This window comes from Gloeophyllum trabeum (assembly GCF_000344685.1).
Source record: "Gloeophyllum trabeum ATCC 11539 unplaced genomic scaffold GLOTRscaffold_00020, whole genome shotgun sequence".
In the NCBI taxonomy this organism is placed as follows: domain Eukaryota; kingdom Fungi; phylum Basidiomycota; class Agaricomycetes; order Gloeophyllales; family Gloeophyllaceae; genus Gloeophyllum; species Gloeophyllum trabeum.
Genome location: NW_006920429.1, coordinates 353,659 through 366,602, shown reverse-complemented (window position 1 = coordinate 366,602; position 12,944 = coordinate 353,659). Strand labels below are relative to the sequence as shown.

At 51.0% G+C, this 12,944-nt stretch overlaps 2 protein-coding genes across 2 annotated transcripts; one reads left to right on the top strand and one right to left on the bottom strand.

Annotated features, from left to right (window-relative positions):
- Nucleotides 1-2,463: 2,463 nt before the first annotated feature.
- Nucleotides 2,464-3,599, top strand: GLOTRDRAFT_133908 (uncharacterized protein; the record flags this gene model as incomplete). The annotated part of the gene is made up of 4 exons (XM_007872879.1): nucleotides 2,464-2,817; nucleotides 2,879-3,145; nucleotides 3,199-3,351; nucleotides 3,408-3,599. 4 exons carry the CDS (start codon nucleotides 2,464-2,466, stop codon nucleotides 3,597-3,599), a joined length of 966 nt encoding a protein of 321 aa, XP_007871070.1.
- Nucleotides 3,600-12,275: 8,676 nt separating this feature from the next.
- Nucleotides 12,276-12,570, bottom strand: GLOTRDRAFT_16945 (uncharacterized protein; the record flags this gene model as incomplete). Its single annotated transcript, XM_007872794.1, has 2 exons — nucleotides 12,276-12,421; nucleotides 12,474-12,570. Coding segments are annotated over 2 exons (243 nt in total), but the record flags the coding sequence as incomplete, so codon positions are not given.
- Nucleotides 12,571-12,944: the final 374 nt, after the last annotated feature.

The window sequence follows — 12,944 nt, the reverse complement described above, 5'->3', positions numbered from 1 at the left end:
AATGCAATATTAGCATTGATAATGGGATGCGCAAATGCCAAGGACCATCCGCATGGACCGCACTGACAAAGTAGTAATTTAAATACGCACCGGGCCTATACCGCCAGTGATTCCTCCTGCTCACCAGAACTCTCCACAGCCTTGCTTGGACTTGCAAACTGTTGTGACATCTCTTCGCGATTCCATGTAAGTCGTGCTTTGTACACTGCGGGCAGCCAGTTGAGACTCACCTGTAACTGACTGTAGAAGAAGCACATGCCAGTGGAGCAGATACCATCCATCTCCGAGACAACGAAGCACTTCCGGGCGGGTTGCTGTATGGTTCACAATAAAATCCATTCCAGTACGTGCGATGCGGCGCCCTGCGACGTGCTGGTACATTGTTGTTGTCCCCCCACATGATATCAGGACGAAACAGGATACGTCGATATCAGGCAGTCACTAGGGCGAAAGGAGGCATCGATGTGCCGCATTCATACACAGGGCGAAACGAGGCGTGGGTGTCTCGCATTCACGTACCATGGCAAAACGAGACATGGACAGGTAGGTCAAGGTATTCACCAGAATTAGGAAGGAGAGCAGAGCGCGCTACGTCAAAGCTTCACCTCGCTGGCCACCTCCGCTGCGTTTATGCGCCATACGCGACGCATCGATGTGGCTGCATAATGAACAAACAGACGTACCAAGAACTACACACCATCTTATCCCGCATGTCGTCTCGCAAATTATGTGAAACCTTCTCCCCAGTGACACTGAGCGTCCCCTCCTATCCCCAAACTCACCGATGCACCCAGAATACGGCTTCGCCTTCCTTAATACCCTTACCCTAATAAACGCCGCTGCATCCGAGAAACCCTGCTGCGATGGAAAGACTGTCCTACCACTGAGGATACCACGCAACGACAGGGCGGGCCCTCCATGACAGCGAGGCACTTCAGCTTACCGCCACGCAGAAAACGGGCGACGGAATATACCAGACAATCAACAAGTGCCTACAGCCTGCCCCAGTCCAGTGACCGTCGATTTCAAAAAAAGAAAACAAGAAACGGAGACAGCAAGGTGCTTCTTCGTTGCGAGTCGCGATGCGCAAGTGCAAGAGACGACTCGCGTTTACGGCTTGAAGATGACCCGCCATCGGATAGGACCCCGATCATTCCGACTCGTGCTCGGGGCCCACGATGGTTTCAATAGACTTCGAAAGCTTGCGAGAGGGCAGCTGCTCATTATAACGGTAAAATCTACGTTTATTATGTGTTTGATACCCATGGAGTACGCCCGTTGACGACTTTATCAACCTTAGCTCGTGACTTCAGCGGGTGGCACGCAATGCATAACAGACGGGATTTCGTCGCAGAGGGCAGGATGATATGGTCATATATAGCGTTCAGGTATGTGCCAAATTAATATAAGTGAAGTATATGACACAAATGCCTGAAGGGGGGAGCGAAGGAGTGCAGGATCCGCGTGCCATACAGCATCGCCTGCAGCGGTAATCTGGCGTTAGAAGGGATAAAGATTCACTATTCGAGTCGTCTCAATGAGGGTGCCAATTATTCATGTCCTTTATAAAGCCTATATATATGTTTCGATCTTTCTTTATGGGGTGTTGAAAGCCTGGCATATATACTATTACCGCGATGTACGCCACTGCACTCGGTGGCACACTACACCACACCGATGTTTTCCACCACAACATAAACCATACCTCATACGATAACACTTTACGTACATTAAGGATACATATCTTTCTTTTGATTGTAATCAATATCTATAGCGGAGATCGGTGGTCGCGCTCGACACTCCGGAGCCTGAGAAAATCCCCTCCCGACGTCTTCCTTGTATTCAACTATCAGTCGCGTTTTCGTCTCTTACGTGGCAAACTCTTATTGCTCTTTAACCATGCTCAGCTCAAACCTTCTGTCTCATTATTCCTCGACGCTATGGTATAGGAGGGTCAATCATACCTGTGTGGTTGCGAATCCAGAATATATGCACATCTCCGAAATGGACCAAGTATGCGGTCCTTCTTATATTCCTGGCACGCTTGCTTATCTTGCTCCATCTTTAAGTCGCTGCAATATAAAGTCCAACTTATCAAATTTATCCACTAGAACAAGTCTAGGGACATATCCCGCGTCATACTCAAGCAATGGTATATGGTTTGTCACTGCATTCATTAATGATCGCAAGCATTATCTACGCGACACCACTGGCTATATCTGCACCAACATATGCTCACGCTACCTTTGCTCTTTGGAGAAGTGGCCGAGATTGCGAGGTGCCAGACTGTCAAAATACTCGACGCTGGAGGGGGCGCTTGGAGGAGGAGGAGAGAAGGCCCAGGTATGAGTGTTCACCTACCTATTCGCAACGCATGGCCCAATTGCTGAGGCATGGAAGATGCTACTGCAGCCATCTGCGATGCCTAGATTCATAACTCCGCATGTATACAATACCGGAACGATGCCCTCGGGATCGTCTAATCCCGGGCTGTCGACTTACCCCACACCCATATCACAAATGTCGTATAGCCAAGGTGCTCCATCGTCGGCATCGTCTAGTCCATCGACATCTCCAGATGAATTTCTCCCCAGTAGCGTGGCGAGTGAAGGTGAAGTGCCTATCTACCCCAGTGGAGATACACCGTCGATTTGGCCGACTGAAGAGACAGACCTTCTCTTTCGTGACATCGCGGGCAAGCTGACGTCCCCAACGAACGGGTACGATGTACCTTTGCAGGAGGGGCCAGCTTTAGAGGGTGTGCATTTGGCAGCCTATGTCGGATTCGGAGGAGCAGGATTCGGAAGGAACGGTGAGGTACGAGCTCTTACCTCTGCATCTAGTCTAACCTTCGTTACTGACATTAGGATTATGTAAGCCATTGGGGACGCTCACAGAGCCCGCATATACTTCAGACAAATCTTTCCTCGGGGGCATGATGAGCGGAGTAGCGTCCACGATGGACGGATACAACATACCTTTGGACCACGAAGCGGCGGAAGGATACGACGCACCCGTTGAGAGCGGAGCAGTGTTATTGGTAGATGCTTGGGACATGCCTTTGGCGAACGAGCTAGCTCCAGGAGGTGCCAACTCGTTGGCCTACGCGTGGCCCCATGAGAGACTCGGCCAAGGCGAGAATGAGGTATGAGCTTACAACATGTTGAACCCTTGGCACTGACTCTTGGGTCTATCTAGCTGAATGGAGCAGTAGTAGAGGTCCCACTTGCCCACAGATGGGCCCTCACAAACCTGTATGAGATGCCTCTCGAGGGGTGGCCAAATGCGAACGGTGGTCATCTGTCCACCCAAGCATGGTCCGAGGAGACACTGTATCACGGTGGCAATATGGTAGGTAGTTGCGTCCGTACCTTGCGATCGTCGGCCCTAATTCAGGGTCATACTAGCTCTACGCAGCTCAGACAGGGCCCATCGTTAGCGTGGGCTTACCCTCCGTAAACTCACCTGTTTCACGGAACTGGTCCGGTTTAACTAGCTCGGGTCCGTACATGTATGAGACTGGACAGACCCTATATGAAGGAGCTATCCAGGTAACTGTCCGATTCACCTTCATCCGCGCCTCGGCTCTCGGGATATAGATCGCCAACGGGCGGGATCCATTGTGAGCTATTAGATGAATTCCAGGGCTATGCTACACCCATATCGATGACAACGTCTGGAGAGACGGATGAGAGTACACCATCAGTATCGTCTACTCCACAGGGCATACCTTCGGAAGGGTGCAGGGATGGAAGAAGCGCAGAGTTACTCGCCCATTCGTATCTCGAGAGGTCAGACCAAGGCGGGAATCAGGTACGAGCTCTCACCCGCACAATATACCATAATTTGCGACCATTGAGACGGACTAAGTATCTTTCTAGCCCTACGAGTGCCCCGACAGATATATGTTTGGCGAAGAAGCAACGGGCGAGGACTCCCATGATCAGGCCATCGACGACGGGATCATGTCAGCATACTCGGGGAGCGGAGAGGCATGGAATGAAGTGAGTACGTTGCGAGCTCACCTTCATACATTCGATCCCTCTGTCCTTATCAGCCTGCCCAGCTCCATGGGCAGCAGACAGGACCGCTAAACAATCATGCACAAGCTTTGGAGGACTTGTGCTTTATACCTATTCGAACGTGGCGAGGAAATCTCGCTACTTCGCGAAAGACACCCGAAGTACGAGTTGATTTATGTGTGTTCAACCCCGAGGGACTGACCCACGCGTGTTACCAGCTGTACGCGTCAGCGATAGGACCCGGCCCATTTTGGCCCACACAATGGATAGGGTCCATGCGCGATGTGCATCACTACCATATTCAACTCCGGAGCTATTACAGCCATTGACATCTGAACTGAGTCAATGGTCGGTTCCGGAGAATCCAACGAATGAACTCACCAAATATTCGGCACAACAAGCGACTGAGCTACAGGCGAACACCTCAGCTCACGCGCAATCGGTCGCTGGATCATCGACATTGGACGAATCTACTCCACATGGCCGACAATACGTATTCCTCTCGTACCAGCCGGAAACGTCGACGGCAGAAAGGGCAGTGTGGGATGAAAGGTCCCCAGCACTGAAAGAACGAAAAAAACTCCGAAAGCACCAGGCAACAATCCCAAAGGATACATCCAAGGACCGGCGGGTGAACCATCGAAAGAGGTATCGGTGGTGGAGAGACGAAGGAGGAAGATAGAGATGGTGTAGAAAGGAGGGATAGGAATGTAAATAGGACGACGTCAGTGTCAGCAACAGCTTTAGTGCGACTTACAAGGGTTTGATATCTTGAGTCGTGCGATGATGGACATAGCATTCTATGCTCGGGCCATCGCGAAGCATTGGAGAAAGACTTCAGGAGTACGTTATTCAAGCAGGGACTCACAAGCCTCAAAAATCATTCATCCCGATGGCATTCGTCGTGGACTCACGCAACGAAACCAGACAAGACTGTTCAATAACAGGCTACTAATTCTTCGATGCAGGCAGTTCACGGAGATGGATAAGATCGCTGAGTGTAATATGGGATCCATTTCTGCATCAGACAAGCTCTGCGAATGTCAGCGCAGGAGACAAGGAATGTTGTGTCGATGTTGTATGACCGATGAGAAGAAGACCCCAGACACTCCGGCTGATCGATGCTTGGTCACGGAGTTCGATGTATTTATATATAGGTCTTTACTTGCCATGTGCGGTAATATGCATAAGCTCGTCGGGCAGTTTCATGCAATGCAGCACAGGTCAGGCTTCATTGCGAGACGGGGATTATCTCAAATGTTACCAAGAACTAGTACAACATACGGGAATTATGGGGGCCACCGACTCGAGGGAGCTAATTCCTGACGGGTGCAGGGATTCAGGTGCCACACAGTATGATCTCCGGTGGTGGTCTGGTTTTCCAAGGACAGACGGCGTGTTGCAATTCCCTCGGAGGCACTTGTCCTCCTATGTTCAAGATCTAACTGGTTTGTTGAGTTAGCTGAAAGGAAAAGCAGCCGTACTCGCTCACCCCTAAGGTGAATGGGTTCTTATCCCATAGCACGCGACATCAAATCAGTTATAACTGGCCCTGGGACTACCATCGAGTAATTATGTTGCTGATATACATAGATATAAGACAAGGTTAGATTGTACGCTGTCAGGATTTCGCGTAGATATTCGATTATTTCGCCCAAGTCGTGACCCTGCGAAAGTCCTCTCCTCGGCATCTTCCTTGCTTTCAACTATCACTTCCTTTGTCCCCATCCACTGCAATCTTCCCAGTTAACTTCTCCAGCAACCACTATGTCAGCTTTACGCCGACCATGTAATTATGATTCTTTGCCGTACTCCACCACGCTACACGGTGACAACTGTATCGATGGTCCTTGGACTTACTCTCGGGATATGGGATATAATGTGATGGAAGTTGTAAGTAGACCGTGAACCTCTTGATATCCTGCCCTCTTACGTTCCTTCATCTCTCAGCCACTACAAACCCATCTCCATTCCACCCGCAACCACCAGCAGCCCGTAGATAGCACGTGTGGCTCGAGTACCCATCAGGACGCGGTACGTATTTATCTATTACAGGCTTGCTACATGGCGAGCCAGTATCTTCGCAAAATGACTAACTCTATATCTCAGCACACTACGCCCCCCGAGTCATCCGGCATGCCTACTTGAGTCGGGTCTTCAACCGGTGCCACATCCCATTACGACTTGGAGGGCGGAGACTGGGACGCCCTCGCCTGCAACCAAGAATGGCAGACACTTCAGGGTGCCAAGATATCTGAGGACTCTACATTGGCGGATGCATTAGTAGAACGGGTTGTGGGCAAGGTACGGGGGTTTACTCACCTGGTGGCAATGATGAGTACCCAATGCTTGGACAGACGGATGAGCAACAGCAACCTGTCTATATATACGTGGAGCGCTTGCCTACCGTTCTCGCCTCCAGTGGTGTTACGGCTGCTCCCTACTCGACATTGACTGGTGCACTCGGCGAGAGCGGAGAATCAAAGGTATACTTATTCTTGTACAATGGATCAATATCAAAGCTCAGATAGATATCTGAGGAGCCATGCCCATCCACTGCAATATCTACCTCCCCCACATTGCCGAATTTCCCTGCGTCTGGTGACCGCACCACCTCACTCCCATCGACACATTAAACATCGACGTACCACCTGCCAATATCATCAACTCGTCGTGGGGCAATGGAAGCAATCGAGGCATATGCCACCCCCGAGTCCACGTACGCTAGCAACTGCGACCTGACCGGGTCACCATTATTAGCTACAGCCCAGCCTACGGAATCTGGACAGCCACGGGACGGGATCCACACCGGTGCAGTACAGCTATTTGAGGGGTATGATACTCCCATATCAATGGTAACGCCTGGCCACGGCGGCGGCAGTAAGTTATCAATGTTCTCTACTCCACAGATGACGCCTGCGGGAGGGTGGGGAGAGGTAGAGAACAGAGAATCGCTCGCTGAACCCTGTCTGGAGATCGATAAAGGAGATAATCACGTATGAGCTCTCACTTACAGTCTAACTTCAGGACTGAGCCTCATGTCGTCCTAGTTCCACGGAAAGCTGGGAAGCTTCGTACACAGCGAAGGCACAGCTGTCACGTACCAATTCAACATTGATTTGCAGGATACGCAAAACCTCGACCACGTTGTGTTCAAAGATACGGGCCTTCGAGGCACATGTAATTACAGAGAGGATCAGGTGCGAGCGCACCTACATAATCTTCTGACCTTGGATATTGATTCTCGGTCTTCTAGCTGCATGTGCCGGAGGCAGGACAAGCCCAGGAGGACTTCTCGTATATCCTTATCAGGAAGTGGCCAGCTCATATGACTACCTCCCTTCGACAGCCTTCTATGAGGCGGAGAAGGTACGTGTGTTGTCCACCGCAAGTGCTCACCAGGGCATCTCCCCAGTTATACGCGGCAATGATGAATCCAAGCCAAGTATGGCCCGCACAGGGAATAGGGTCTTTTGGTGATACACATGAACCCTATCACCCCCTCCCGGAGTTCCAGCCATTGACGCCTGAAATGAGTCAATCGACGGCTCCCGAGAACCATTCATATCAACTCACCGAAATTTCGGATCAACCAGCGACAGAGGCAGATGGGAACACCTTAGCTCCCCCGCAGTCAGTCGCTAGATCGTCGTCATGGGGTGAATCTACCTCCTATGGCCGACAGTATGTCTTCCGCTTTATCGACCGCCCCAGTCGATGGCGAAGAAGGCAGCGTGGCTTGCGCCGCGCCATGCCCCAGCACCGAAATAACGAAAAAGGCCACGAAAGATCGAAGGAACAATCTCAATTGGAATCAGAGACAAGTCCATTCGAGAGCGCTGTGTATTCAAAGGTGTATTCGTCGAGGTGCTCGATGGAGACAGTATGGAGGGGTGGGGACGTCGAGACGACATAATGCTAATGAGACACGAAGGCGGATATCAGCCTTGTCTCATCGGATTCAAAGTAGGTCTGGTCTTCTGACAATAGCAGAAGTCGAAGCTTACCAGTCTGATAACGTATCCTTAGTACCGACAACACGGTCAGGCCGTAGGGTTAATTTGAACGTATCCGGCGATACGATCAGAGTCCGAGACTTGGCTCGCATTATTGTTCGACAATTTAAGCGCTGGTATAGACAGAGTGAAGTAAGCGACATCATATATTTCTGTACCAATACAGTGCTTACCCATTGATAGACCCAGAGGCGAAGTGTATGCCAGCAATCAGGGCATCCATCTCGAGTCTGCAAGTGCAGCCGCGAGCGAACACAGGTAGAAAATATTATCTTGATGAGCATAGAGCAGAGGGGGAACCACTTTACAGGAATTATTCGTAGACCGGTGAGGAGAGTGGGATGAATCATCATCGAAGCGGAGACTTACCGTTGACAGAAGCGTTGGGGGTCAAGAGATGGACATAGATACGCTGGAGAAAGGTTCGGACTATGAGTAGGAGAGTTTCCGTATCCGCCACAACTTTAGGGTGGCGTATGACCTTCTAATTCGAGGCTTCTGAGATCAATGGACATATCATACTGCGACTGCGTCGTCGTGTTCGATACCTATGAGACTATGAGCTTTTTATATAGGATAGAGGGACACAAAGCTCACAGTTCCTCCGTCCGAACGATCTCAAATCGCGCTTCCGTCGTCATGAGTAAGACGAAACCAGAGACAACTGGCACCCGTCTGAGGGATCATGACAGGAGGCAGGACCGCTGGGCATCCGCACGGCTTTTAACGGTCTGTTACCCATCTGATAAGCCACGCCGCACGGCACAGCTGGAGAGAAAGAGCGTTTGGACGGTTCGGTCGGCTGAGATTCTGACCGTTGAGAAGGAAAGACAAAGGGAAAGACCCCAGACATCCTGTCTAATCGATGTCTGGGTTTTCCACGGAAGCATGACAACTCCGATCGCGAGGACGGCAAAGGTCATGTCTATCGAGTCCACCGGGTAGCAGGTAGACAGGATGGAAAGAAAAACACATGAAATTGAGGAGAAGAAGATCAAGGCATCACAGTGATTCTCCAAGGAGACGGGGGAATTTTTTACTTTCAAAAGCGCTGAAGACGTTAATTGGCCAGGAATACCGGTCATGGGAGAACGACCCTCGTTCTAATAACCTGGACTGAAGGTAGCACAACATAACAGCCCCAGTCGCAGACGACAGTATGGTGTCAAACTACGAGGACGTCAATGTCACGACGCGAACCTGGTCAGCAACTCACCTACCGCAACGGTAGAGCCGATATATCCGCAGATGATGATGCACCCAATCAGCACTGATACCCACACGCCGAAATAAGGCTTGAGCGCCATAAACCTGCCTCGCATTATCCCTCGCCACTGGCAGCGCAGGTAGAGCTGGCGGTGAATGCGGTGACCGCCGCCATAAAATGTGCCGCACATATCAGCCTCTTTCCCACCGTGTCATAATGCCGCTGAGCTATGGTGATCGCATACGACGTGGCCTAGACAAAGGCGATGGATTGCGCACAGAAGAGAAGTGCGATAATGCACGCGAGCCTGATGAGCCAGGAGCCAACGATGTTCCTTTCTTGCCAAAGGGGGGTGACGGGAGACAAGCGGCAGCAGGCGATTCGCGAGTAAGAGTGACGCAGGAAATGAGAACAAGCGATCAGTCTCTCGTTCCGCGTGTGGACTATGCGTTGCCCGATGTAAGTAGTTCCGGACGCATCCAGAACGTGGAAATATACCTGTCCATGCTTCATTGGTGGCCAGTGTCGCCCCTCTTGCGCACCAGATCCCCGAAGTCGACGTCCAAAGGTCAGTTCAGAGTGGAGATCACAATCCCCGCGATGACCTCACACAGCCGCCCGAGGTATCCGGGTCGCCGCCCCGCACCCTCGCCTCGAGATTTCAAGCATCAGAAAGTCCGCATTAGTCTACCCGTGAGGCGCATCAGATTGTTAGCGTAACAATTAGCTGAGGCGTTGTGGGTCCTCAATTATCCTTTAAGCGAGAGGGTGCGTACGGTTGGCCTTGCCTCGTTTTACTAAGATAGTCGTGAATCGTGATTAGGTCCGAAAGCACCACCATGTGACCGCTGCGATCGACCATCGACGCTGGAGCTGCTGGACGCGGCACTGGGTTAAAATTTCATGAACAAATCATGCATGGCATGCATGTCAATCGGTGGGGATTTTCAGGATGTTTAGAGTTTCGAATTTTACCTGACAGTCCCGGCATTCCACAGAAATGATGCCATGGAACGCCGAGAGCGAAACAGGAGTGGTTGCGAGGCTTGACGTGAAGGCCGTGATGAACCAGGACCTCCAGGCCGCGGAGATGAACTAGTGGGCACTAGCGAATTTTCGGACACCTGCTACCGGTGTTTCAGAAAAATCGAGTCCCAGGGAAACGGATGAGTTGTGCATTGTTGAGATGAATATCCATTGCTGTCGGATGCCAGAGCACGCCGCCCTGGAAAGGATCAGGTGACTTCTAATCAACCTTCAGACCTCAGAGGTGATACAGCGGTTGATGTCATGATACGGATACTAGTACTGCAGCGGGGACTGCACCGAGGCCTAGGTCCTCCGTGCGTTTCAGAGCAGTTTACTTACAATACAAGGCACTCTGGCGTTCATCTATATCGCGGAGAGACGAGGAGTAGAAGTCGACCGAGGGTACTCGTCCAATAACAAGGGCGCATGGATGTGTCAAGATGTGCGCAGCGTTATATATCAGGATGTTCACACATGACGCACCGGCGTCAGATGGGAATTAAGCTTGTGCTTGAGAGAGTTCACTCAGAGCCATATTAGGTTGAGCGAGCTGTTCGGATGTCTCCATGGTACATCCCGACAGTAGTGTTCCCTGCACGCCGGATGGCTAAAATCACGACTGCAGATGAGATTTAGATAATTATCGTCCGAGAAGTCAAGCTTCCGCCGTTGCCGCAAGTGAAACAAGAAGGAGTATATTCGATGGCCATTAACTTGAAGAACAGCGACAGCGGTAGTCGTTGCTCCGTACATAAACCGGCTTGGAAGAGGACTCGCTGATCAGATGATCGTAAAGGGATAAGGACATGAAAAGACGAGATTTTGTCAGCAGTGCTATGTATCAACTTGGGCTGTCACGACGTCAACGTCGTAGAGGTGTGTTGTCGTGGAGGCGTGTTGTGTAAATCAGCACATCCAGTCATGAAGCATATGCAGCCACAGAAAGTTGAGACGTCTATCAGCCTGTTACTTGTTGCAATGTCGTGAATGGGCATCCGTAGACACGGCCCTGTCCTGACCAGATCGACGTATTGAGAAAGGATTCAGACCCAAACACAATGCAAAGAAAAGAAATAGATGGTGCAACAGCATATATACGTACCAGCCAGACACGACTACTGCAACAGAGACGTCAAGAGCTATCGCACAACATTTCACGGCCCTATATCCACCACACCAAAGCCATACTATTCGAGATCAGAAGGAAGTTCTCCTTCCTCGTCAGAATCCGCCAGATATCCTTCCTCCACGTGCCCATTCCCGTCCATCTTGCCATGACGTGCGCGTTTGATAGACTTGTCCTCATCACTGTTATCGTGACGCTTACGCTTGCTCCCCGATGCCGGAGTCGATTCGATCCCGGTCGTGAGATTCGACGCAGTAATGTCCAAGACAGCCTTCTTGGGCGGTGATATACGGCGCTTGGGTGTCGACCCATCGTGTGAATCAGGCCAGCCATCGGAGTCCAAAGCTTCGCGGATGACACGCTTGATATACTCATGGGTATCAAGCTGAGAGAACAGCTCCGGTTTCACCTCGTGGAGCTGTGCGTAATAGACTGGGTGCGGATGATGGCTGGCGATGAGATCCGAAATGTTGTGAATACAAGACGTCAACGGGATATGAATCAATGCGTTTCCCGTGGGACCTTCACCGTTTGTGCCACCTTCAATATGACCAGGGTTGTCACACAGAATCTTCACATTTTTCACATGTTCCAGGAAGAAGTGAATTCTTCGGGACCGATCGGCGCTGACGAAGATGTGAACGATCCATTCATCGGACATGGTATTCGGCCTGTGATGGGCGAAGAGATACACGATAGACCAAAAGAACGATTCCAGGTCATTCCAAGTCTTGTGAATGGGTAAATCCAACCCTGGCTCTCGAACGCGCGTAGTTGACAGAAATTGCAAAGTACCCTGTATAACACCGCCCATCAGCGTTGAGAATCCCTTTTATCATTGGCACTCTTACCGTAATCTCGCGAAGGTCTCCATCACTACCAGGTTCACCGACCACGGTGGCATACTCCATGTCAATGAGAAAGCCTTTGCACTTCTCCTTGTCAGGATAGGCACTAATCATGATATTGTTTATGCTGATGTCCCGGTGAAGGATATCCTTCTTTCCCATGCTTTCGTGACCTAACGTTACTGTGAGCCATGGAGGGGCGATAAGAATAACGAGCGTACACACCTAGGATACAGTCATAGATCGCCTCCATGGCCTGACGTGTAGAAGAGAATCGACTAAGTGGGATCCCCACAGAATCAAGGACGCAGCGATGATGGACGCGCGGAGGACACTTGCGAGGTCCGTAGTGCTTATTAAGAAGATGTGCAATCGTCCGATGCATTCCTTTATTTGGGTCGGGCATGTCGACCATATCCATATCGCTGCGCAGCCTGGCCACGCCAGGGACGAGCCCCTCTGCATGAATGATCTCATATATTTCACCCTCGAGCCTGCGAGACGGGTCGCGCCAGGAGTCCTTGATGATAACAAGATGATCCTCGTTACTGCGCTCCGGATTTTCCACGGTGCCTGGGACAGGGAACGCGAGCCAGGTGCATGTCCCTCGGCCGAGCATCGCCGTCGAGGTGAAGAGCGGCGGGCCCACGGTGATGTACTTCTCCACTTTATCGCCAGACTTTGACAATACCGTGA